This window comes from Sceloporus occidentalis, unplaced genomic scaffold (assembly GCF_023333645.1).
Source record: "Sceloporus occidentalis isolate IW3139 unplaced genomic scaffold, rSceOcc1.0.p SCAF_3, whole genome shotgun sequence".
NCBI classification, from domain to species: domain Eukaryota; kingdom Metazoa; phylum Chordata; class Lepidosauria; order Squamata; family Phrynosomatidae; genus Sceloporus; species Sceloporus occidentalis.
In genome coordinates, this window is record NW_028316983.1 from 115,277,908 (window position 1) to 115,304,018 (window position 26,111).

Sequence of the window (26,111 nt, forward strand, 5' to 3'; positions counted from 1 at the left end):
CAAGGTACGCATTCTACAATGTTGTCCCCTACATAGTTGTAAACAACACCCCCAAATTTAATTTTCTGTAAAGTGATTGTTTTTCCCCCCCTCGCAAACCAAAAATGTCTCCATTGGGATACTTTCCCTGTCCCACCCAATGTAATGTGTTCAGATTTTAAAAGTTCCATGCTAATTTTTGGTAATGTACGATGTGGCAAAGCAGAAATGACATGCTCTTGTAATTAGGGGGTCAATCCCATTTGAGGTAAATTGAGATTCCTTCTATTGTAGAAACACTGAGATATATTGGGGCTAAGAAGTAAACCGATTTAATTTAATTTATATTCTACAGTATTTGCTCAATTGCTGCACAGCTTCAACATAAGCTTGAAGTTGTGCACTGTATTTCTTCAAACAGCAAAAAGGACAACTTAGAGTAAATATGTTGGACAAGTGATCTGCATTATGTCCTTGCCCTGATATTTCTGTTCCTTACCTCCTCCCTTTACTTCTACCAAAGCTGGAGAGGTATCCATATAACATCCTATTGATTCACATGAGACATGTAAGAGGGGTAAGAGGCCACAACCACCGCCATGTTTAGTGCTTGTACTATACAAAATCAAAATATTCCACGGCTCCATGTAAGAATGGATGGGTTGCCCCCTTTTTTGCCATGCACTCTGATAGCTATCAAAGATAATGTGAAGGTCCAACAATTCAATATTAATTCAAGGGAAGCATAATACCTTAGGGATAGAGCACATGTTTTGTATGCAAGAGGTCTGGGTTCAGTCCATGACATCTCCCAGGTAGGGTTGAAAAAATATTCCTCAGAGTAAGCGTAGACAGTACAGTATTGAATTAGACGATCCCTAGTGGTTTCAATCAGTATAAGGATGCTACTTAAGTTCCTACAAGGCTGAAATCTCTCTAACATCCTGTCTCTCAAGCAGTCTATGGTGGATCCACACCAGTAAACTAATCCATTTCCGGTGCACAGTATTCTGGCCAGTTTCACCCCATTAATGCCACACCTACTGGTAATAAACCAGACTCATTTTGTATTGATAGCCACACATTTCCCTTGTTTGAATTCAAACTGGTACAAAAGAATGTTTCTTCCTACGTCTGAATCGGAGTATTTTACATCACACAACAACAGTGACTGCACTCCCCCCTTCAAAACATGCATAACAGCCTCTCTTTTTTGTCAGTTTTACCACCCACTTTGCACTTATATTGGCTGGCTCTTCCATCCAATCCCTTCTCTCCCTTGCACCTCAGTGAGTGATCACAAGTAAGCCAGGGGACTTTAAATGTCTCCCAACACAGATGAACACACACATACAGGATGAAGGGAGAGTAGTAAGCAGACAGAGGAAGCAGGAGGGGGGCCATGGTGGGCAGGATGATGGCAGTGGAGGGAAGAAAAAGGAAGGGCAGATGGCAGCTGATCCTACAGTGGCAGCTTTGGTGGATCCAATGGCATCACTACCAGGGTTTGGGGATTGTGTATTAAGTAGTTTCAGTGCACCTCCAGTGCAACTCTATGGTCAAAATCTGCCAGAGTTTGATCATGGAATCATGCTGAAGGACTTACAAATGTCTAGAGAAATGATTTCTCTAGGAACTTCTAGGTTCTCCAACACAACTCTATGGTCAATGTCTGGCTGAGTTGCACTGAAGGACCTAGAGATTCCTAGAGAGAACATATTAACCCAAACTGCAAATAATCAAATCCGCAAAAGTCAAAGCCATGAATGTGGAGGGCCAACAGTAAAATTCCAGTTCTGGTGCAAAATGTATAATCTATTCATTGCATTTGTGTCTGTTCCCTCCCCCCCCCCCCCCCCCAAAATAACTCAGAGTGGTGCACATGGGGTGAATCTATCTTGTTCTTGCAGCCCAATTATGTAGTATGACCGAACCTCCCCGCACACATACACATTGCTGATCAGAAACAGCAGTGCCTCAGTCAAACAGTTTCCACCCTCCCTTGGTTTGCCATGGCACTGAGTGGGGCGAAGCCTAGAAGAGTCAATTTACTACATGTTTATTATTTGCTAGGCTTTGCCTTGGTCAGTGTCATGCCAAAGCAAGAGGGGGGAGGAGGAATGAGCTCAGTTGCTCAGCAGTGCTTCAGTTGAACAGCAACTGCTCGTTGTGTTGAAACAACGAACACAGTGTGATGGTGGTGGTGGTTGGTTCCCTGCTGAAAGGGTAGATAACCCTGTGGCAACATTGGCCTGTTACAGACTGCCAAAATAAAGCTGGTTCAGGTCTCTTTGGAGGTATGCTATTTAAATGATGCATGCATCCTAAGAATCCGGAAGCTGCACCAAAGCTGCACTCCAGTGCTTAGGAATGGAGTGTGGCTTTGGGGCGACCTCTGGACTCTTAGGACCCATGCATCATTTAAATAGCATACCTCTAAAGAGACCCGAAGCAGCTTTATTTTGGCAGTCTGTAACAGGCCATTATTTCCCTCCATTGAATGAGAAAACACAAGAGCTCCTATGCATCAATTCCTCGAGCCTCACTCCCCCTTTTGGCTTCCATGAAAGAGACATTTCTCATGAATAGGAATCAGGGCAGGCAGGAATCATATCTTAACATCACTCCTGAAACAGTGATACTGTTTCATGAACATTAAAAATAAACTGGTTGCAACACGCTTGCTGGATGGAAAATGCCAGCCGCCAATCTGTCTTACCCCCAGCTACACCCCACACCCAATGCCACATCGATCCAGCAGGACACATGCTACAAAACAAACAAACAAAAAACCAAAAAGCTGGAAAACATGCATTTTCCTGGAAACTGCAGATTAAAATGTGAGATTTCCAAATAGCATTGAAGCCTAGAAGGACTTTCACTGTGAAAACGGCTGTACATTGTGAGTTCCAACAGTACTAGACTTGAGTTGGGTACAGACTTTTTTTGTTTGTTTCTATGTACAGCGCTGTGCAAATCTACAGCGCTATGTAAATAAATAAATAATAGTGTGGATCCAGCCCTAGTTTGATGTGGTGGGTAGTCTCCAGACATACAAATGGCAGGACCCTGGTTCAAATTTCCTCTCAGCCATGAGGTTTACTGGATCAGGAATGGTTTTGGACCAATCACTTCCTCAGTCTCAGGACTGTGGTGAGGATAAAAGTGAGGAGTGGGACATGTTCAGTGCCTTAACATAACTGGAGGGAGAATGGGATAGAAATGTAATGAATCCATAATTATATAGCTAAGTACCTGATTCAGAGGTGGTGCCTTGCTTGACCTGCACAATGTGCAAGCTGACTTTGGCCTCATTCACACTACATAATAAACCGTGTTTTAAGTTGAAATGATGAAGCGACTTAGCACCGAATAGATGTTCGCACTATTCAAACAGTGATCAAATCTGCGCATTTCAATTTACTCCACTTCACATTCACATTCATGAGTAGGATCGAATCAAAATAGAGTTGCATTACAGGGGTGACCATGCCACAGGGAACTGAACCCAATCGACAGCGCATTCACATTTGCCCTGAATTGATTCATTTAAAAAGATGTGGAGGACACGATGCTAGGGAGAGCTGATCTAGTGTTTCTAGGATGCCTTAGCAAGAATTTGCATTTTCAAAGGCTTGAAATTGGAGATGTGTAGTGTTGACATGGCATAAGATTACTTTATATAATGTGCAGACTGGAGAGAAACAGCAAAGTCAGGGGAAGGGGGAAATTGATCCATGTTGTTTTACTTTGCTGTGGTGTTGTATGCTGGGTGATCAGGCTGGTAGGATTGCTCCCCCTGCTCACACATGTTTGCTAGGAGACACTGGTGTTCTCAACCCAAAGACCTTCAATTCAAGTCTGGATAGAAGGCAAAATGTTTCAGGGATACCTACCGCCTCTGTGATGCATAGATAACAGACGACGACTTTCTAAATGGGGCTACACTTGCAAATGAAGCTGAGGAGAAGAAGAAAAAGGAGACATAATGAGCCTTCTTTATCCAAAACCAGAAGTATTCTAAAGTTTGGAAATAATAATAATAAATAATAATAATAGTTGTTGTTGTTGGATTTTTGAATGCCTGTATTTTCATATATGTACATAATGAGATATTTTGGAGATGGGACCCGAGTCTAAATACGAAATTCATTTATTTTAAATATATATTTTATACACATAGCCTGAAGGCAATTTTATACAATGTTTTTAATACAGTTGTGCACAAGGCAAAGTTTCTGTACAGTGAAAGCAAACATGTCACTATGTTAGCCACCCATGGGGGAAAAACTTTTGCGTTTTGGAATATTTCAGAATTCCAGATAAGAGACACTAAACTCCTCCATGCCAGTTACTTGAATTATCTTTAAAGATATATTTCTATTTCCTTTTTCATCCCCAACTAAGAAAGTCACTATACAAACAACTGCCAAGGACTTTGGCTACTCATGATTGTGCCTCCGTTCAATTATTTTAGTGGCTAGCTAGTCAGAGGATGGGTAGAAATAAAGTCTGATATCACTTTAACCGTCATCACTTCATCCTGCAGAATCTTCAAATGTATAGTTTGGTGAAATATTAATGAATTCCCTGATACATCTATCTGAACTACAGCATTAGAGCTCTCTGCTAGGCAATTCTAAGTACTGTACTTCACAAAAGGAGAAATCCCTGTATTCCAGAGGATGGAGCCATGGCAGTTATAGTATTATCAAACTGCTATAATTGTGCAGTGTGAATTTCTATCCCTGCCACCTTGTTTGTTTGTCTTGCTTGGTCAGCCTAATTGTATACAATTTGTTCTGGCCTTAAGGTTCTGAAAATGAAGCGGGCCAGGAAACATAACCATCTCTGAACACTAATTGTGGATCAAAGCAGGAATATATCCTGTAGCAGTCAAGTAAATCAATGTTGTTTTCCCCTTTTTATCCTCCTGCGATTTGCTGTTTGGCTGGATTCCTTCTTCAGATGAAGTGCATGTAAACAATTAAAGATTTGTTTTATTTTTATATGGCACAATGTCCGTTACAAAACACTGTGTTAATACAGTATTTATTTTACTTTATTATTTTATTGAATATAACATCTTTCTCCCAGCAATCAGAACATTTACTTATATATGACAGTAGAATCAAATGACAGGTAGGAAATAAAAGAACAAAAGCAAATATTAATACAACAATTCAATAATATATCACTGCAGGCTAACAGTTGGTTCCCTTTGCCATCTACTGCCAACATGTTTAGAAATTTGCAGTGTTTAGGCTGTTTAGCAAGGGTTGCACATCTATTACTTTGAATGTAAGAGATTTACTGTGATCTGCCAGAAGGTCACAAACAATGTGAGGCAACACCCAACTGGCTCTTTGTAAGAAACAAATCCTGGATCAATGTAGAATGGACAACGTAACAAATTATGAGGTAGGTCTTCTGTCTCCTCAGAACCACAAATGCATATCTGCTCCAAAGGCACCAGATCCCATCTGATCTTGGACCCTAAACAGGGTCAGCCCGGGTTAGTACATGGATGGGAGACTGTCAAAAAATACCATGTGTGGTAGGCTACATTTCAGAGGAAGGAACTGTCAAAATCGCTTCTGAATATTCCTTGCCCAAGAAAACTCTATGAAATTCATGGGGCTGCCATAAGTTGACAGGCAACTTGAAGACAGGCTCTCATGCACACACACACACACTGAAGATCCCTTTATAACTCCCCATTCTTCACCCCGTAAGCTGAAGGCATGGCTTTAAAATGAAGGATAGTAATGGCTTTTCTGAAAGCCATTAAATAATTAATCATAAATCTAGGGAAAGAGCAGGAATGCCCTATATTTTTTGTAGGAGGCTTCCCAACAGCCAGTATCTGTTCTGCTCACCATATGTTGGCACCATTATAACTTACCATTCTCTCCAGGCACGTCATCCATTTCATACTTAGGCTGAGGCAGCAACAGCTGGATTCCTTTTAGGATAGTAAACCTGATGATGGGGTGATCTTCTGTTTAAAGAAAAAACAGACACAGCTAAATGTAACACTTGCTGGTCTTAATAGTCATTGTTCTCCAAACTATTACATCCAGCTATTCTGAGACAGGACACATGAAAAATATTACAAATAAAAGCTATAGAGCCCATACAGACAGGCCGAAATAAAGCTGCTTCAGGTCACAATGGAGGTATGCTGTTTAAATGACACATGCATCTTAAGAGGCTAGAAGCTATGCCAAAGCTGTGCTTCAGTCCTTAGGACTAGAGCATGGCTTTGGTGTAGCTTCTGGTCTCCTAGGACACATGCATCATTTAACCAGCGTACCTCCAAAGTGACCCAAAGCAGCTTTATTTTGGCCTGTCTGTACGGGCTCATAGTATAGCAAATTGTTAAACGGAAAAATGTTCTACAATGATTTCTAATTTCAAGAAGCCTAACAAATTATTACTAAAGGAGACAGGCTTGGAAATGCTTAGAAGCCAAAAATGTAAAATGTCAATATCTATTTTTTCAGTGCTTCTAAGGGAGAGTGGATGCCTCACTTGATAATAGGATATATGAAAATGAACCCAGGATTGCATTTGGTCATAAGCTGGATATGAGTCAGCAACATGATGAGGCTGCAGAAAAAGGCTGATGTGGTTGTAAATAGCATTAATAGAGACATAAAAAAATATCACAGGAAATAATATCTCTATTATTCAGACCTAATGTGGAGGAGCACTCTGCCCATTTCTAGATAGAAATATGAAGAGGCTCTGAGATGGGCAACAGAAATGGTCCCTCGTATAGAAAAGAAGAAGGAAAATAGAGGAAGTGGGCATTTTGAGTCTGAGAAAGAGAAGGCAGGAGTTGTGAGCATGAACTATGATAGCATTCTTCAAATGGTGGAAGAACTGGCATGCATAAGAAATCAAAGATTGGTTCTCTGCTGCTGCAGAGCACAACTTAAAACACCTTAAAACAGGTGAGCAAGTTCTAACTTCTAAAGGTTGGAGGGAACTCCATCACTTTCCCTAGAAGGCCACAATCACCCTTGCACTTGCCATTTTTGAATCCCACTCCCAAATTTCTATATGTTGTGATTTGAAAGTTTTCTAAAATGATATACTTCTGCTATGTGACACATGAGAAATTGTCTAAGATGTATAAGGAAACTTCAAATATATACTGGAAGGGGCATTTTACAAAAAGTGATGTACTCATGAAAAAGCTAAAAATACAGTCCAAATACAGGCTGAGTCTCTATTATCTGAAATGCTTGGAACCAGAAGTGTCTTTGATTTTGGATTTTTTATTTTTATTTTGGAATACCTGTATTTGCATATACATACATAATGAGTTATCTTGGAAATAGGACACAAATCTAAGCACAAAATTAATTTATGTTTCATATAAACTTTATACACATAGCCTGGAGGTAATTTTATATAATATTTTTAATATTATTTATTAGTTACTTCATATATATATATATATATATATATATGCTGCCTTTCTTTCAAAGTGGGACCCAAGGTGGCTTCCAAAAATAGCAAATAAAAATTTAAAATGTTTATAATAAAAATTTCAAAACAATTACAAATCTTCACAGTCGTAATTTTGTGCATGAAACACTGAAGCATCAGCAAGCAAAGGTGTCAGAAAGCAAAGTTGTCACTATTTCAGCCACCCATGAAAGTTCTGGGTTTTGGAATATCTTGGATTTTGAAATTCTGGATAAGAGAGATTCAACCTGTACATACTGATGTATGCCAGGACAAGAAGCTACTTTAGGACAAAATATGGAGAAACAGAGTGGTTTCCAATTGGAAAGAGGGTCAGGCAAGGGTACATTCTATCACCCAATCTATTTAATGTGTATGCTGAGAACATCAAATGAAAAGCAGGATTGGACTCAGAGGAAGGAGGCATGAAAATTGGAGGAAGGAACATCAACAATCTAAAATATGCAGATGACACCGTAATATTAGCAGAAAATATCAGAGATATGGAAAGATTATTGAAAAAGGTCAAGGCAGAAAGTCCAAAGGCAGGTTTACAGTTACAGCTAAACATGAAGAAATTATGACCACAGGCAATCTACATAATTTTAAAGTAGATGATGAAGAGAATGAAATACTCCAAGATTTCTATACTTGGGCTCAGTCATCAATCAGAATGGACACTGTATTCAAGAAATCAGAAGAAGGCTAAGGCCTGGTACAGACCAACGTTTTGCGCCAGCGTGGGGATGAAATTAGGGTTAGGTAGGGCTGGGCATCCACATGCTTTCAGCCCTACTACCGGCGCACAGGCACCATCTTGCCACGCCCCCGTCCAGATGGGGTGCGTGCTGATGATGTCTGTGTGGCGCAGCACCTAAACAGCACCGTGCTGCATGGATGTCATGATTGTGTGCGAACACACCAATGGTGCCCTGCACGTGGCATATGAAGAAGCCGCCAGGAATGGGTTCTTTTTAGGCCTCTCGGAGGCCACACCATTTGTCTGCTGCAGCCTCCATCCGGGGCAGAAAAAGGTGGTGTCTCACTGCCCCTTTTTGCAGTCTGTATTCCCTCTAAGACTTGGAAGGGCAGCTATGAAGGAACTAGACAAGATCCTTAAGTGTAACAATATATCATTGAATACCAAAGCTAGGGTTGTCAATGCCATCGTATTTCCCATCTCTATGTATGGTTGTTTAAGCTTGGACAGTGAAGAAAAATGATAGGAAAAAAAAATCAGCTAATCTGAGATGTGGTGCTAGAGAAGTTCTGAGAATACCATGGACTGCTAAAAAGACCAATGGAAGGGCAGTAAGATCAGGCCGAAACTCTCCCTAAAGCAGACTAGGCCCAAACTCTCCCTAAAAGCAAAGGTGGCTAAACTGAGGTTGTCATATTTTAGCCATATCATGAAAAGAAATGATGCACTAGAAAAGACTATGATGCCTGGCTAAGTGGAGGGCAATAGGAAAAGATGATGGGCACATTCCAGATAGATAGATTCCAACAGAGCATGGCCATGAGTCTGCAGGAGCTGCACTGAACTGCTGATAGCAGGTCTGTCATATATAGGATTGCTATGGGTTGAGGATTACTTGGTGTTCTCACTGGCTTATACTCCGTGTTACAAATCGAATCCAAGGTACATCGTTCCTATTAGAAACCGAATTAAGTCTAGAACAGTTCTAGAGCAACCCGCAATCGTTCCCACTAAAATGCGATTCGTCTATCGGATTTTAATTAAATCTGTGTTAAAAGCGTATAACCCATGTTAAAAAAATAGAAGGGTCGAACCTACATTTTTTCCTTGATTCGGGATAGGATTTGGAGTATGTAAATAGGAACGTTTCGGCCTTTGAATCGGGTCATCTGGATGGGAGGAGCGGAGCATGATGGGCTGGCCTGGGGGTGTAACCCTCTTTGGTCTCTTTCTGCATAGTCAGCGCCATTTTCTTCCATTCGCATAATAGCCTTTCCTCCGGTGGATTGCAACCTCCCCTCTGCTCCTCTTTCATAAACCGACATGTGAGGAGAGCCATTGAACACCATTTTTAACTATTCTTTCTTTTTCACCTCTGCCTGAGCACCAGATGGGCTTTGGAGGACAGCCCAGAGATCAATGGGGCAGCCAAAGTGAATTTAGGGAATTCATGGCTCCCAAGACTGCCCATTCTATTCTATTTCAGTCTGTTTAGCCAGTGTTTAAATCTCTCTATTCTATCCATCCATCTGTATGTATCCTGTCTGTCTCTCTGTCTGTCCAACCATGTATGTATCTATCTACCCATATACATCCATCTATCTATCTATCTATCTATCTATCTATCTATCTATCATCCATCCATCCATCCATCCATCCATCCATCTGCCCATTCAATATACTTGTCCAGTACATCTGTCTGCCTGTCCAACCATGTATCTGTATATCTATCTATCCATACATCCGTCTGTCTGTCTATCTATCTATCTATCTATCTATCTATCTATCTATCTATCTATCTATCTATCTATCTATCCATCCCATCTACCTATCCAGACTATCTTTCCATCTATCTATCTATCATCTAATTATCCGGTCTATCTCTCTGTCTAGCCAATGTACCTATCTAATTAGTCTGTCTGCATCTCTCTCTCTCTCTCTCTTTCTCATAGCATAGTAATCGCCAGTGTGTTGAAAGGGGTTTGAGCGCTGGATTATGACTCTTTGGTCACCTTGGGCCAGTCACACTCTCTCAGCCTCTGGTGATGGCAAAAGCCTGCTTACTGGAATCCTATTCTATTACTCACTATTCTTAGATAGCTCTGCAGTGATTGATATTTATACTGTTTGATACGGATGTGGTGGTTTTCTATAGGAGATTTTCAATGTTTATGTCAATAAAAAAGACTTATGCTTTGTTTATATGTTTTATTCTTAGGTCATGGCCAGTTTTGCAGAGTTAGGATTTCATCAAGTTGTTGGAGCAATTGATGGGTGGCATATCAAAATCATTGCTCCTGCTCATCAGGGTGCGCAATTTTTCCCAAAGATTCTCTCACTGTGGGGCGGACAAAGCGAATTTAGGGAAGCGAAGCTCTTTCCAGAGGAACTATGGCATGGGTTTCGCAGGAAATCCCTGCTTCATGGCTCCCAAGACAGCCCAGGGAGCACTCTTCCCCAAAGAGTCTCTCCCCATGGGGCGGCCAAAGCGAATTTAGGGAACCGAAGCTCTTTCCTGTGTCTCCCCAGATTGGGAAAGAGAGATGGAAAGGCTCTCCCCACACAGAGAGGGCAGGTTGCAATGGGGGGGGGGGGGGGATAGAGCCTTTCCATCTCTCTTTCCCAAACGGAATCTGCCTTCTCCTCCAACCCTGGAAAGAGAATCTTTGGGAAGAATGCTCCCATCCTATAGTTCCTCTAGAAGCAGCTTTCCCAAATTCGCTTTGCCTGCAGCCTCCCCCAGCCTGGGGTCTTTTTCCAAGGCAGCAGAAGTGCTTTGGGGAGGCAGTTTTCTCTCCCTCAACCATCCTTCCCCATGAATAACGGCCCTGGCACTTTAAGCGCCTCCTCATTGGCTCTTTTATAACAAACCGCGAAATTTAAAAGTGACGTTATGATGACGTTGCTTTGATTGACAGCCCCAAAATGGTGAGTGGGAACGAAATAAGGCTAAAAGCGGTTTATATAAACACCGTTTTATTTGAATAGGAACGAAAGAGGATCACTTAAAGCGAATCAGTTGGTAAATGAGAACGAAGAAAAAAAAGCGATTCGGAACGCAGGATAAGACCAGGGTTATTTTGAATCGATTTAACTGATACCGGTGTATTTTAAAGCGTTGTAAATCGCAAGTGGGAACACCCCCGGAAGACAGTTAACAACAACAAAAAGGAGCTAAATACATACCTGAAGTGTAATTTCAAATTAATAGAGAGTGAGGTAGGATTTAGGAAGGATTATATAACTGAAGAAAAGATAGCTGGAAATTGTTTTTTGTTAAATGTTGTAGTAGTATATCTGGAAGCTTTACTGTATTGTTTTTTTGTGAGTTTTTCGGGCTTAACTGTATTCTTTCTTTTTTATTTTGTCTGAGGTTTTTGTATTCTGTTTAATTGCATTTAATTTTCTGTTTCTTTTCTATTTTATTCAATTGTTACATTATGTAGAATTTTAATAAAAATGACTGAAAAAAGAAAAAGGAAAAGCATACTCACACAAACTTCCCAGAGGTGTCTGAAACTGCTCCTACAAATCAATGGTGCAACATTGCCACCTTGGGGCCACTTGGAGGAAACTAGTATTCCACTTAGAGTTCTCATCACCTTGGGCATGTTCCCACTATGATTTAAAGTGAATTGCTGATCGGGTTATATGACTGTTGTTCCCATTCGAAACCGGTTCTGATCCTACTGTGATCAGTTTCAATCACAATGAAGTGAGGCAAATGCAAAAACCCCACTCTTTCTTGAATTCTTTGGCGGTTCTTTTGAAAAAAAAATTGATTCTGAAGCATGTTCAACAAGTGAGAATGACAGATCTGAATCGCATCATTCTGGAGATGAGGGACTAATGGCAGAGGAGTGTTTACCATCCCTCTTCACTTTTTGGTAGATCTACTATCCTCCCTCCCAAGCGCTGTCTTTGTGCTTGTGGTGTGACCTATGCGCACATGAGTTTTTAAAAAAAAATTGATAGAAGATTCGATTCATTGATTTTGCAACTACAGTGGACCCTTGTTATATGCTGGGGTTTGGTTCCAACATCCCCTGTGCATAACAAATTCCATGGATGCTCAAGTCCCATTAAATAGCAAAATGGTGTCCCATAGCAAGGGGTCAAGCCATTGTATTCCCCATCACCATGTACAGTGACTAGAGCTGAACAGTGAAGAAGGCAGATAGGAAGAAAGTTAATTCATTTGAGATGTGGTGCTGGAGAAGAATGCCAAGGATACCACAGACAGCCAAAAACACAAACGAATAGGCCCTAGAAGAAATTAAGCCTGAACTCTCCCTGGAGCCAAGGCCTGGTACAGACCGCCCCAAAAGGGGGGGTCTGCTGGCGCCTAGTTTTCCGCTGGGGAAAACACAGCGGACAAACTGTGTGGTTTCCCGCTGGTGGAAAAAGAACCCACAAAAAGCGGGTTCTTTTTCTGCCGCGGTAGCAGCATAACGAGTGCGCCATTGGCACACTCGTTACATAAGTGCTGCGCAGTGCCATGCGGACACCGCGTGGCACTTACGTAACGATGGTGGCACCCGTCTATACAGGGTGCTGCCATTTTGACGCCCTTGTCATGTGGGCGGAGCGCCCTCGGCCAACCCCTAGCATGTGATGAGGGCGCCCCATAGTCCTGTCTGTACCGGGCCTATGATAACTAAAGTGAGGCTGTCGTACTTTGGTCACATTATGAGAAAGCACAACTCATTAGAAAAGACAGTGGTAGTGAGCAAGACAGAGGCAGTAGAAAGAAAGGACAACTGCATGCCAGATGGATAGACACAATCTGGGAAACCACAGGCCTGAGTCTACAGGAACTGAGCAGAGAGGTAGAGGATAGGGTGACCTGGAGATGTCTCATTCATAGGTTTGCCATGAGTCAATGTCAACTGAAAGGCAGCTAACAACAACAATAGCAACAGACATACACACAGCATTTCAAGAACATGGAGCTGCATGTAAAATTTATAAAGCTTACCTCCACTGTAGTAGCTACTGAGTTTCCTATCTATTTTTGTGGAAGCTGGTGGTGATGTAGGAGAACCTGCCGGTTTTTCTTTCTTTATTTTTTTGAAGCCCTTCATTGCCTTCCAGTGACAATATCTCCAAAGAAAAGATTGACATGGGTACCTTTTATTGACAAAAGCAAATCTAGCATATTTAATCAAGAGTTTTGTTGGTTGGGACAGTCTCAGGGATAGAATGATTACCAGCCCAATGTTTCCTTGAGCTCCTGCTAGGCAGCCACATATGGCTGATAGGTGGGTTTGCATTTGGCTTGGGGGTCACAACTTGTGCAGGTCTGAACTAGAGAGAGAATTGTACTGAACAGAGTGGAATAGAGGCTGCATGGATTTACACAAGGGTTTGTTTGTGATATTTGCTTCAAGTGATTGGTACTTTTTCTGCACTGCCAAGCTATTACCAACTTATGGTTGGAAGTGGATAAATTATGTGGTTATGCATTCCTTCAATCCCCTGTGAGTATTTGGTCATACTTCCAAATGAAGCCTTTGCTTACCTCCCAAAAACATGCTAATTTGCAACGTGCAGAATGAGGTAAATTTGTGCTAAAATGAACAGAAGTATTTCCCCACTTCATTAGAAGCTCTCCTTCCAATGATGTTTTTACATGTAGCCAGGGTTCCTTATTTCTACAATATTCTTGCCATACAACTGACAGGGTCTAGTTTCACTGCCTTATCTCCTCTTCCTGCAGTCTTTTTCTAATGCAGCTGTAGCCTGTAGATCCCACCCCTTTTTAACTAGCAGATACAACCTTAAAAATACTGGAGCTTATCAGACGAAGAAATAAGCCAGCTTACCTCTTCCACATTCAACAGGTTTCGGGATGCTCCTGGGTGTTATCAGACCTAAATTGTTGTCAATCTAGCTGTGATGCCACCACTCAAATGCTTTCCAGGTTGAAGCCTTGCTCAGCCAGCACTTTTTTGAAGTCAGAGAGTTTCCAACTTCAAAAAATGGCCAGTTGAGTGAGGCTTTGACCCAGGAAACATCCAGACAACAGCACTGCAGCTAAACTGGCAGTGATTTAGGTCTGATAACATCTGGAGGCATCCCGGATCCTGAATTGAATGCAGAAGGGGTAAGCCGTCTTATATCTTTGTCTGATAAGCTCCACTGTATCTTTACTTAACATGATCTTTGAAACTACTGTAATTCTTTCACGTAAATCTGCTTATCATATGTAATGAGCACAAGCTAAAGAGGCATGATTAATAAGCAGATGTTAACAACAATTGTTTTAGACAAAATATCTCCTAGATGGCCTTCCTGTTTGGCCTCAATGCACACCCTATCTGGATGCCTAGGTTTTGGGGCTGACCAAAGATATTTTGCTGCCTTAGACAGTGCAGCAAGTAGCACCCTGCCTTCTCAGAGTAAACATGCAGTTTCCTAAACCAGCCACATTACTTTGGGGTAAGAGATAAAAATGCAATCCCCTAAGTGCCTCTCAAGTATTAAAAATACAATAGCCACAAGATGAATAACCAACAATTAATTTGTTGCCTTTTCATGACACAGAATCTGCTGCCTGAAGCTTTACTCTGCCTAATGGCAGGGTTGGCCCTACTAGCTTACAAAGATAACTTTGCACCTGATTCAGATGGTGTGTTTATGTTCTTACCCACACATGCTGGTGTAAATCAATTAACCAGTCACTTAATTTATATCACCTTTCTTCCAAGAGTAGAACTTAAGGCAGATTCATCCATGATCACAACAGTTATGCACATCCACACCCCAGACTGAAAGCAGAGAGACACTTACCTCTTCCAGAAGTATAATAAAATTGGAAAGATAGAGATGATTGCACCATGATAAAGACTCCTGTTCACCTGACCTTCGGCAATCTGATTCCGAATTTGACCAGCCTGTGCCTCTGTGAGATTGACCTGGCCATGGAAGAGAGGCCATCACATCAAGTACATCCATCCACAATTGGACAGGAATAAAGAAAGGCATTTCAAAGACAACACACTGATGTGCCGCCTAGTCTTTAATTTGTGAGAATCTGCCTGTAAAGTTAGGGCTGAACAGAATGCCAGAACCTGCACCTGAAACTGTCTCCAGGAAGACAGATGCAAGGAGCTTCTCACACTAGAGTGGTGCTTTCTCCACAGTGTAAACCTGGCTTCGCCACTTGCCTTATACATGTATATGCCAATAACTCAGTCCCTAGATCAGCCCTCATGTCACATTTTAAATGTGAAGGTGAGCATGTGCATGGGAGTGGGACTGGCTACTCTGTTCTCAGAATTATTGTGCAAGTATCAGGGAATATCATAATAAACAGCATGTAGTTCCTTATCACAGAAGCTACAGATCATCACCCTCCCTGTACAATGATTCACAGGTAACATTTGAAATGGCAACCACTCAAAAGGGCCTCTCTGGTTTAAAAATTTCAGGCTGTACTTCTAGCTCTCCCTTCTTTTGCCTATATTTTGCCTTTAACTAGAAGATTAAGGAGTTTATTGCACACATTTCCCAGCTCAATCTGTGCACTGGACGGGATCAGGCTGGAACAGGGAAAAACGGGTTTTACTGCACATAAAATTGCTGCTGCACTGCCATCTGACCATGATCCATCCCCAAGCAGTGCTCTGGCAGCCAATTTTGGTACTGCAGAAGCTTTCCATTTTACCAAAATCAGTCACCGGAGCACTGCTTGGGGATGGATCATGGTCAGATTGTAGGACAGCAGCAATTTTGTGTGCATTAAAACACGTTTTCCCCTGTTTCACCCCGATCCCACCCAGTGCACTGATAGGGCTTGAAAATGTGTGTAATAAACTCTGTAGTGTCTTCACTTTGTGTCCCTGAGGAGGGCAACTAATCTCACTCTTCTGGAAAAAGTTGCTCCCAAACCTCTTACCCTCAGTTTAGGTGGGATATCTGAATTCAGGAAAAGCTTATTGATGGTGGCCACTTTGCTCTTCAGGAAGGCAATATCTTTCTCTGTATACAACCCAAGGGATGCCAACATTACCACTGAGTCAGCCACATGAAAAAACCTGTAGCAGGAATAAAGAGATGCAGTAAGAAGCAGAACATAGGAAGGTAAATGGATAGCACTGAGAACATCACAATGCTAAACTTAAGTTGGGATTGCACTGTAGTCAGAGAATATAAATTGGATCCTGGCACTGGGACCAGAATGACCACTGCAGCATACTGAGGTTGGTGAGATTTCTTCCTCTGGACTTTTCCCACTTGGATAAGAGAAAAATGGCAATGCATCTTCAATATCTGAGTTTGGAAGAGTGACTTCTTTTGTATTACAACTTCCAGAATACTTCAGACAGCATAAACAATGGCTATGCTTGCTAAGGGATTCTAGAAGTTGCCATCCTAAAACTAACTTTTGAAAACCTCAGCTCAGCACTAGTTCATTTCTTTACATCCTTTATAGTGCAAATCTGTTTTTTACATTATCTTTAAATTCTGCAGGGATGTTCTTAAGGCTGTATGTTGACAAAATGATTGATTTAGCATTCTTTAACTTTACTCTTTTTTATATATATTCATGGTCTGTGCCACAATCTGCAGCTGGTCTTGTTTTTGCAGACAGAATGAAACTTTTGCATTCCAACAAGGGTTTTTATGCAGATTATTTTTTTCCACCTGAAAAATGTTGACTGCTAACTGTAATAGACTGATTATGATGCTGAATAAATGTGTCTCCTTTAAAAAAAATGGGGAGGGGAGGGAGTGAAAAGGCAGGTCCAACTCCATCAGGCCTAGCCTGAAGAAGAAGAGCCCTCCCTTCATGCCACCTGAAACCATCAGGCCTGGGAGGGAATGAAAAGGCAGGCCCGACTCCATCAGGGCTAGTCTGGAGAAGAAGAGCCCTCCCTCCATGCCATCTGAAACCACCCAGCCTGGAAGGGAGTGAAAAGGCAGGCCTGATTCCATCAATACTAGCTTGAAAAAGAAGAGCCCTCCCTCCATGCCATCAGCCATCATCTGGTTTTGGAGGGAGTGAAAAGGCAGGCCCAACTGCATCAAGACTAGCCTGAAAAAGAAGAGCTCTCCTTCCATGCCATCGAGCATCATTTGGTCTGGGAGGGAATGAAAAGGCAGGCCCAACTCTATCAGGGCTAGCCAGAACAAGAAGAAGGGCCCTCCCTTCAGTCCATCTGCCATGGTTCAGGCTTCAGAGGGAGAGAAGAACCACTGGACCTGATCCTCTTCCCCACCACCATTCCCTTCTCTTTTTGTGTCATGTCTTTTTAGATTGTAAGCCTGAGGGCAGGGAACCATCTGAATAACTATCTGTAAGCCGCTCTGAGAGCAGGGTATAAATAGCGTAAATAAATAAATAATAGGGCTACTCCTAGTTATCCTCTACTGCATCCCCATAACTCATTGAATGCCTTCTGAGATTGGAGTCTCATATTCTGGCGTTATCTCTTGATTCATTTTGGACTGTCTAATCACAGTGTTTTCAAATTAGAAGATTTCAGGAACAGTGCAACATTGCCTTCTTCTATGTACAGTGGTACCCCGGGATACGAATGCGCCGCCTTACGAAATTCCCGGGTTACGAAAAAAAATTATTTAAAAAAACTGTTCCGCGTTACGAAAGTTTTTTCGGGTTACGAAAAAACTTTTGGTGCTTTTCGGCGCGATTTCACACCAAATCGTGGCTTTTCCCCATTAGCGCCTATGGCAATTCGGCTTGCGAAAGTCTTCCGGGTTACGAAAAGGGTAGCGGAACGAATTAATTTCGTAACCCGGGGGACCACTGTAGTACTAACAAGTATTAGCTGTGGTGTCACTGCCTTTGTCTCAGAGAAATCCTCCACCATTATCAACACACACACACACACACACCCAACTACTACTGATGCCCAGTAACTGTGGCACATTTTGTCTCTCTGCTCAGCAAAGGTCTGTCTGAAATGGAAAGCCCTACAAGCAGCAGTGCTACCAGCAGCAGAGCCTCTCGCCACACAATTCTAGCACCACAGAAAGGTTGTGCCATGGTGGGATTTTACTAAGTTCTTCTAGCTAACAACTAAGCTGGAGGGGAAGAGGAGGAAAAGATGTTTCTGTCCAGATGTCAAATGTAGTGCTGGTGGTGCTTGGTGGAGTTTTTATTTTGACAGTAAAAGAAACATGCACAGCATACTAGGAGATAGAAGACAGGCTCACTCACTTCTCCATCTCTAGATAAAAATAGAGGTCATTAACTAAGAAGTTGACAGAGATTACACGGTTCCCAAAGATCTTGCGCTTTACTTGAACCACTTCAACATCATCTGTTCCAACTGAAGCTGTGCCAGAGCGCCCACTAGGTGCACTAATGCTTGGATGTGTTGGTGACTGCATATCTAGAAGAGAACAGGGAAGACCTTAATCACAACACCTCCCACAAACTGTAATTCATATGTTCAGGGCAAATGATAAGCATTGATACTTGGGGGGGGGGGGGGGTGTCTCACTATGGAATTTATCTCATAGAGGGCGAATTGGTAAAATCCCATGCAGAAATAGGATTTTAAAATCTGGGTGTTGTTTCTCAGATGCATTGGCGTCCAAGAGAAATAATGCAAAAATAATCCAAACAGAAAGTTTCTTTATACTTTTGGAATTTAGCAAAAGTAAAAGGAGCTGGTTTTGACGACTTTGCATTTGGGTTATTTTTGCGTTATTTCTCTTTCATGCAAACGTTGTCTGAAAAACATCCCACAAATGCGGGTTTTTTCAACTTTCTGTTCTGGTTAACCCCAAACGTCATCTGAAAAACAACCTGCCAATGCAGGTTGTTTTCAGTTTAAATTTAGTTTCTGCACAGGATTCATCCCATTTGATAAACTCCTATGACAGGAAGAGTCGAGGCTGTTCTAAATGTAAATGACTTGAAATAATTCAATCCCAGCACACTCCAGATGACAACAGCAACAACATGAAGAAGCATTTGCCATGATCTCAGCTAAAGGTAGCTCTTTCATATTAAATTTGTCTGATTGTATTTTAGCATTACAGCATTTTCTCTGTTTCTATTTCTATCTGTTTTTATCCATTTTTATTTGTATCTGCTTTTAATCTTGTGAACTGCCCCGAGTCCTTGTCCTAAACAAGGTCAGGGAATAAATCTAGGGCAATTTCTGCTATGAACTTCCCAAGAACCAATGCTGTGGATACAGAACATACTTTCCTTGTCATTTTTCAGTTCCCGGTTGAGGAATTCTTCAAAGCGTTTGCGCTGTGACACATAGCTCATTGCCTTTCGGAACCTGCAGACAGTCTTGATCAACCCTCCAAGTGCAACCCAGCATCTTTTCTATGGAACAATACAAAGCCATTTGTTCACGCAGCCAGACAAGACACAGGGTTTTTTTTGGCAGAGTGCTTAATTTCAAACACAAAGGGTGCATCAAAAATACAAAATTACAATACTTTAATACCGCATCAAGTGGGATTTGTAATTTCATGAGGTACTTGGAGTTCTATGAGAGAGAGCTCTAATTCAGGGAAGTGCAGTAGAGATTTTGAAGTACTTCACCAAACTGTAAATCACAGGATTACATAGGTAGGAGCCATGGTAGTGAAAATGGTATCAAACAGTGCAGTGTGGAGGTACTCAAAATTGGAAGAGTTTTGAAATTCAGAATTTCAGCTTCTGAAATCTTCCTGTGTTCTGGGTTTATGTCAAATTCTATTTTGCTTTTACAACCTGATGCAGACAAAATCTCTCAGACAGGTATTTGGGCTCTGAATACTGAGAGACTTGTGAACAACTTCTTCCATCAATGGAGTAACTTTATGAATACATTAAATTTAAACCAGACTTTGCAATTCCTTTCTGAGCATGGCTGCAAACTCTGATTTGAGACCAGTCATGCCAATGGTGCAAATAAATCATACTTAGCTCTTTTTAAAAAAAGGAAGGCAGGGTTCTGACATACTGTATGTGGTATTACAGAGTGTTCTTACTCTCACCATCATAGTTAGGTATCTTATAATGTTATGTCTCTGTTGATAAAAGTCTCCTCAGCCCATTCACAATGTTATAAGATGCTTTGAAACGTTGAGGGTGAAGGGCAAACAAGCACTTGACCTAGGACCAACAGAGGACCAACATGCTGACTCCATGGTAATGGATTCTTGGTGTGGGTCATACTATTTTGGATTGCTGGTTTGCAATTTCATTTTTAATACTCCTCTGCATTAATTATATCTAGCAAGAGCTAGGAAATATTAACTTTTTGGACTAAAGCTTCAAAATCTGTGCAGCCTGCATGGTCATGGTAACATTTCCAATTTTCAGGCTCTATTCATGTTGCACAGAAAACCATCGTAATAGCCAAACATCCAGGCTACTTCTCAATTTGCAAGGAATAATATATTTATTACATTTATATCCTGTCGTTCAATGGGTTTCAAGGACAGTTTAGAAAATCAAACAAGACATAATTAAAAGGTAGCAACCAACAAGTTAAGAAGGGGAAAAAGTGCTAAATTACATTAAAACACCTAAGAGAATGAAAATATTTATGATGTTCATAAATAATATTGGCGATAGGCCTCCAAAACATATAGAAAAAGACTGAAAACTGTCATTTGCCATGTTTAGTCTGAAATGGTACAGCCTGTTCTATCACCCTCTTCATGTGTAGACCCGGCTTAAAAACACAACCCCTGCCTATAGAGAATGGCTTTTTTGTGGGGTTTATCGATTGCTATTGTCATTTCAGCACACAAGCCAGAAAGTAGCATATTCTTCTCACTGATTACTGAGGTTCCCAGTCTGACTAATCCTACTAGCTGCATCCTATGAAAGGAAGGAAGGAAGGAAGGAAGGAAGGAAGGAAGGAAGGAAGGAAGGAAGGATGGGCAGACAAGCAGAAACACACAGAGCACATGTGTCAGGTGGTTATTGCAAAAGAAAAATAAGGAACCATTTCCCCCACATTCCTAGCATTACTATATACAACTGTTTGGAGCTAGCTTTTGGATAAGTATGCTCTCCAAATATAATAATAATAATATTTATTTATTTATACCCCGCTCTTCAGCCAAGGCTATCAAATGCTTCAGTTTGGCAGAGATGGTCCTGAATATTCCTCCCTCGTCCCACTTTTTCAGTTGCTTTTGAAATGTCTCTAGCTTCTCTCTCCTCCTACTTTCAACCTTTGTTCTCAGTTTATTTCCATTGCTGCAAACCACATTCAGATTGCAGGTGTAATTTGCACAGTCAATCCAGTACAGGGAGAGGACAGGAGGGGACAGAATCTTGTTCTTCCCAGTAGGGTCAGCTAAAAGCAAACTTTTGCAGCCTCTTCTAGCTTGTGTGTTGTTCCTTATTAATACCTTTTGCCATCTTGACCATATTCTGATGTTGCTTGGGTACATGTGGCCCACAGTTTTTATCTGTGAAATGTTAGATTGGAAAGTGATGCCAGAGGATTGACTGCAGGAGCATGAGATGTGTAGGAGGGTAGCATGCTTCCAACTGCATGTTCCGCTTGCACATAAAACCAGCCTCTTTCCCTGATATTTGTGACTGGAGTGGATTGAATGAACATAAAAATCTGTCTGTGCCGTCACACTGATATCAGTGGCTTCCCATGATACACTTCAGTTTCTCAATTCCTGTTTTTTCCACCTATATGTATATGTGTGTGGGTGGGTTGGGAGGGATCATGCTCCTGAGACTATAAGCAACAGGATTATCACAGGCAACACTATAAATCTACCTACTGCAACATATTCAGCATTCTTGTTTTTCCTGCCATGAGCTTGCCTAGTTATATTCACTTTTAGGTCAGTCAGGGCAGGCAGCATGGAAAAATTAATAGGCCTTTAATTTCAAAATTGGTACTCTAGTTTCAAAATTTATGCAAATATATGGCAGAAAAACGTCAGTACAAATCCACATTGCACCTCACAGCATTCACTCACCAGCTTGTCTGTTAACATGGAGGTTTTCCGTGGCTTCGTACTGGGTGCCGCAAGTGAAATATCACTTTCGGGATATAAACCTTGATATAAAGTAAACCTGCCAAAGTTCGGGGGGGGGGGGGGAAGAGAGGAGGTTAGGCGAAGAAATTAGATTATTGTCCATAGCCCATCCCCTGCATCCATTTAACACCACATCTTTCCTTCAGCTCCCTTGCTTCTCATCCAAAGCATTTCCTATGAAAGGCAAGGATGGGCAAAAAGAGCCTGACTGTAACTTGGGATGGAAAGCCATCCCTGCTTTAAATCCTCCCCTACTTCAGTGCTTTGTAGTATATATCACAGCAATTGTACACTTTTGTTTGGAAAGGCAGAGATACACAGGTAAGTCTCAGTTTCAGTTTCCCCGATTTAAAACATTTCAAAATTTACATTGTTTCTCCAGAAATGAATGGAGGGAGGAAAATTTCAACTCCAAATGGAGAGCTGTCTTGGTGTGCCTGTGCAGTTGAGTGAGGTAGAAATGTAAGGAAGGAGAGGTGAGATAACTAGGAACAAGTAAGGCCCTTTGGCCTGGGGTTTTGAGCTGTAAGAAAAATGGTGGCTGGGCTTGGTTTCTTTTGGGGTTGCAGGAGTAGGGAAGGGGAGTAGGGAAGGGGAGATACAACTGCAAGGAAGGATTTCCTTGGCCCTAAGGGGGAGCATGTAGGGAAGGAAGAAACTTCAACCTTGATGTGGTTTAGAGGAAGGGGTTTCCTTTGTCTGCTTAGGAAGAGGGGACATGAGGAGGAGGAAGAAACTGGAATCTTGGAGGTGGGTTTGCCTGAAAGGATTTCTTCTCCTTTTTTAGGCAGGGGGAGCCTTTCTTTACTTAGCAAGCCTTCTGGCAAGAGCACAGCAGGATATATGTTGCTTCTCCTGCTGTTGTGCTCTCTGTACCTCCTGTGGAAGACATAGCAGGAGATGTGCTGTCTCTCTCCCCCACACAGAGGAGTTTATCAGACAAGGGAAATTGGAAGTATAAGCCAATCGCATTCCGAACGCAATCATGGAGTTTAACGTTGTTGCATGATAGACTACCACATGCAAAATTGAGCAATGGGAAGTCAGTCCGAACGCAATCATGGGATTTCACGTTATTGCATGAGAGGTGATCACACGCAATTTTGGGCAATGGCAAGCTATTTTCAGGCAATGGGAAGTCAGTTCGAATGCAATTCAAATTCACTTAAATTCACTGAACTAGCAAATTCACGTGAATGTGTTCTGGCCCCACTTCCTTTTCATTCAAAATTAAGAGAAATTCCTCCCATGTGATAAAATCCAAACACATCTGAGGTCCTTTCTCCACCTGAGAAACCTGCTGGTGAAAGCAAAACAGAAGAGCACAGTTTTGATCAATTGCTGCCTGAGGAGGAATTTCTGTCTAATTGCAAACCAGCTCTCCGCAGTCAAGCCCCTGGGGGATCAGCAGTTGTTGTCTCTTCTGGTCCCTCTGGGGAGCAGCTGCAGGTTTCTCTAGCCTGGAAAAAGTAAGTTTTGATGTTTTATGCTTTAAACTTCGTTAAAACTGGTGGTGAGTTGAGGAAAATTGCTAACTTTTTGGCTACATCAGTTCCATCAGAATGCACCCCCCTGGGTATCCAATGATTCTCTATGGCACTGTCTTGCCCCATTTATGTCAGCAAAATTTACTTTGTGAGTCAGGAATGCAACCCCAAGGTAAATCAAGACTGTCCTGTATATGTAAATAAAATAATAATTAAAAATAACCTAGTTGATGTACATAGTGATTTATAGAATAACCAGAGCTTGGCAAAAGTAAACCCTTTGGATTACAAATCCCAGAACTCCCAGTTTGGAAAGTGTAACCCCTAATTTTCCAAGCTCTGAAAATGATACATACAAAAAAGCCGGCCTCTGGTAAAAGAAGCTTTGGTTATAAATCTGTTGTAAATGTTTGCCACGCTGTGGCCTACAAATGTGACAAAATTAGTTGCTACCCAAGAGGCTGTTTTGTATTATATTAATGCTCTTTCTACTTCACCTTACAACAAGTTTAGTCATATTCAGACCTTCATTGCCTCTTTTTATACAGAACTTGGTCTAAGAAAATGGAACCCCGTGAACCTATTCTTTACTTGTACTTTACTCACCATTTCTCTTCCAGCATCTTCATGACATACATTTGTGCCAAGACTAACATAGGGATCGTGACCACATTTGACCTTGGAATCTCTCTGATAATATCGGCATCACACTGCAGCAGTATCTCTGAGTGAAGAAAGACAACAAAGAGGCACAAACACTTTTTCTGTGCCTTCTTTTCTTGCCCTTGGATAGTGATGGGCAACCTTGTGTGAAGGGTGGGTCACACCAGCTGACACCCTATTAGTGGGGTGATACACACTGTTTCCCCAGATGTCCAAGGGGTGAGGTGAGGAGTGAGCAGTCAGGGGTGCAGTGAGCAAGTGTCTCTTTCTCTGCTCACTGAGCCATGCCACACCCAAGCCATTTGAGCAGACTCTATGGGCAGAGAAAGGTCCTCCAGGCTCGGAACTTGGTGGCAGCACCTCCAAGCTTGTCCAGTGGCACGGCTGCTCTGCTCATATCATTTCTACCTTTCTGTTAAAGAAATAACATGGAATGCATCTACTTCATTAACTTAGGTATGCCTGTATTTATAAGCAGGCCAAATCAGGTATTACCAATGGACTTCCTTGAGGGCAGAGTTATGCTGGGACCTAAGACCTGAATCCTATTACTAGAATCATAGGCGGGGTACAGACCGCCCAAAAAGGGCAGTCTGACCACGACTTGTTTTGCTGCACGAGGAAGCTGCAGCAGACAAACTGTGTGACTTCCTTGCACCGTAAAAAGAACCTGAAAAAAAGCAGGTTCTTTTTGCGGCACCATTGTGATGAAGCAGTGCACCAGCGGCACACTCGCGACATCACAGTGGTATTGCGACATGCAGATGCTAAGCCTCCATAGCGTCAAAATGGCGGCACCCATCTCTACAGGGCGCCGCCATTTTGACACCCTCGTCACGTAGGAGGGGTGAGTTGCGTCTGGAAGCGCCACCCCTCACGCGTAACGATGGCACCTCATTGCACCTGTCTGTAGAGCACCATAGACTCATAGAGTTGGAAGGGACCCCAAAGGCCATCCAGTCCAACCTCCTGTCATGCAGGAGCTCTCAATCAAGGCACCCCTGACAGAGATGGCCATCCAGCCTCTGTTTAAAGAGCTCCAAAAAAGAGAGACTCCACCATTCTCTGAGGGAGTGTGTTGCACTGTCAAACAACCCTTGCTGTCGAGAAGTTCCTCCTAATGTTTAGGTGGAATCTCTTTCCCTGTAGCTTGCATCCATTGTTCCGAGTCCTATTCTTTGGAGCAGCAGAAAACAAGTTTGCTCCATGCTCAATATGACATCCTTTCAAATATTCAAAGAAGGCTATCATATTACCTTTTAACCTTCTCTGCTCCATTATAAACATACCCAGGTCCCCAAGTCTTTTCTCATAGGACCTTTCACCATTTTAGGTGTCCTCCTTTGGACATGCTCCAGCTTGTCAACATCCTTTTAAAATTGTGATGCCCAGAGCTGGACACAGAATTCCAGGTGATGCCTGACTAAACCAAAATAGAGTGACACTATTACTTTCAGATACTATGCTTCTATTGATGCAGCCTAGAATTGCATTGGCCTTTTTAGCTGCCGCTTCGAAATGTTGATTCATGTACAACTTGTGGTCTACTAGGACTCCTAGATCCCTTTCACACATAGTCTCAATTAGCCAGGTGTCCCCAATCCTATATCTATCATTTCATTTTTTCACCCTAAATGTAGTACCTTACATTTCCCAACTACAGCAGTCCTGCTAAACCAATTGTTGATGGTGAGTCAATGCCTATATAAATCCTATTGATTCATTAAGACTAAGCTGGTTGCAACTATCAGTAACATTCACTTCCATAAGAAAAACATTGACTTTTCTTCCTTGTCATGTCGTCGCGA

The 26,111-nt window shown here is 41.9% G+C and overlaps 1 protein-coding gene across 1 annotated transcript in view; it reads right to left on the bottom strand.

Annotated features, from left to right (window-relative positions):
• Nucleotides 1-3,078: 3,078 nt before the first annotated feature.
• RGSL1 (regulator of G protein signaling like 1) overlaps nt 3,079-26,111 on the bottom strand; it is a 41,716-nt gene continuing 18,683 nt past the window's right edge. Inside the window, exons 14-23 of the mRNA XM_089518318.1 lie at nt 24,247-24,364; nt 22,094-22,190; nt 19,343-19,472; nt 18,345-18,519; nt 16,059-16,197; nt 14,951-15,075; nt 13,137-13,261; nt 5,885-5,980; nt 3,876-3,939; nt 3,079-3,127 (exon numbers count right to left, since the gene is read on the bottom strand). Of these exons, the coding sequence (XP_089374444.1) occupies nt 3,079-3,127; nt 3,876-3,939; nt 5,885-5,980; nt 13,137-13,261; nt 14,951-15,075; nt 16,059-16,197; nt 18,345-18,519; nt 19,343-19,472; nt 22,094-22,190; nt 24,247-24,364 (1,118 nt within the window). The remainder of the gene's footprint in view (nt 3,128-3,875; nt 3,940-5,884; nt 5,981-13,136; nt 13,262-14,950; nt 15,076-16,058; nt 16,198-18,344; nt 18,520-19,342; nt 19,473-22,093; nt 22,191-24,246; nt 24,365-26,111) is intronic.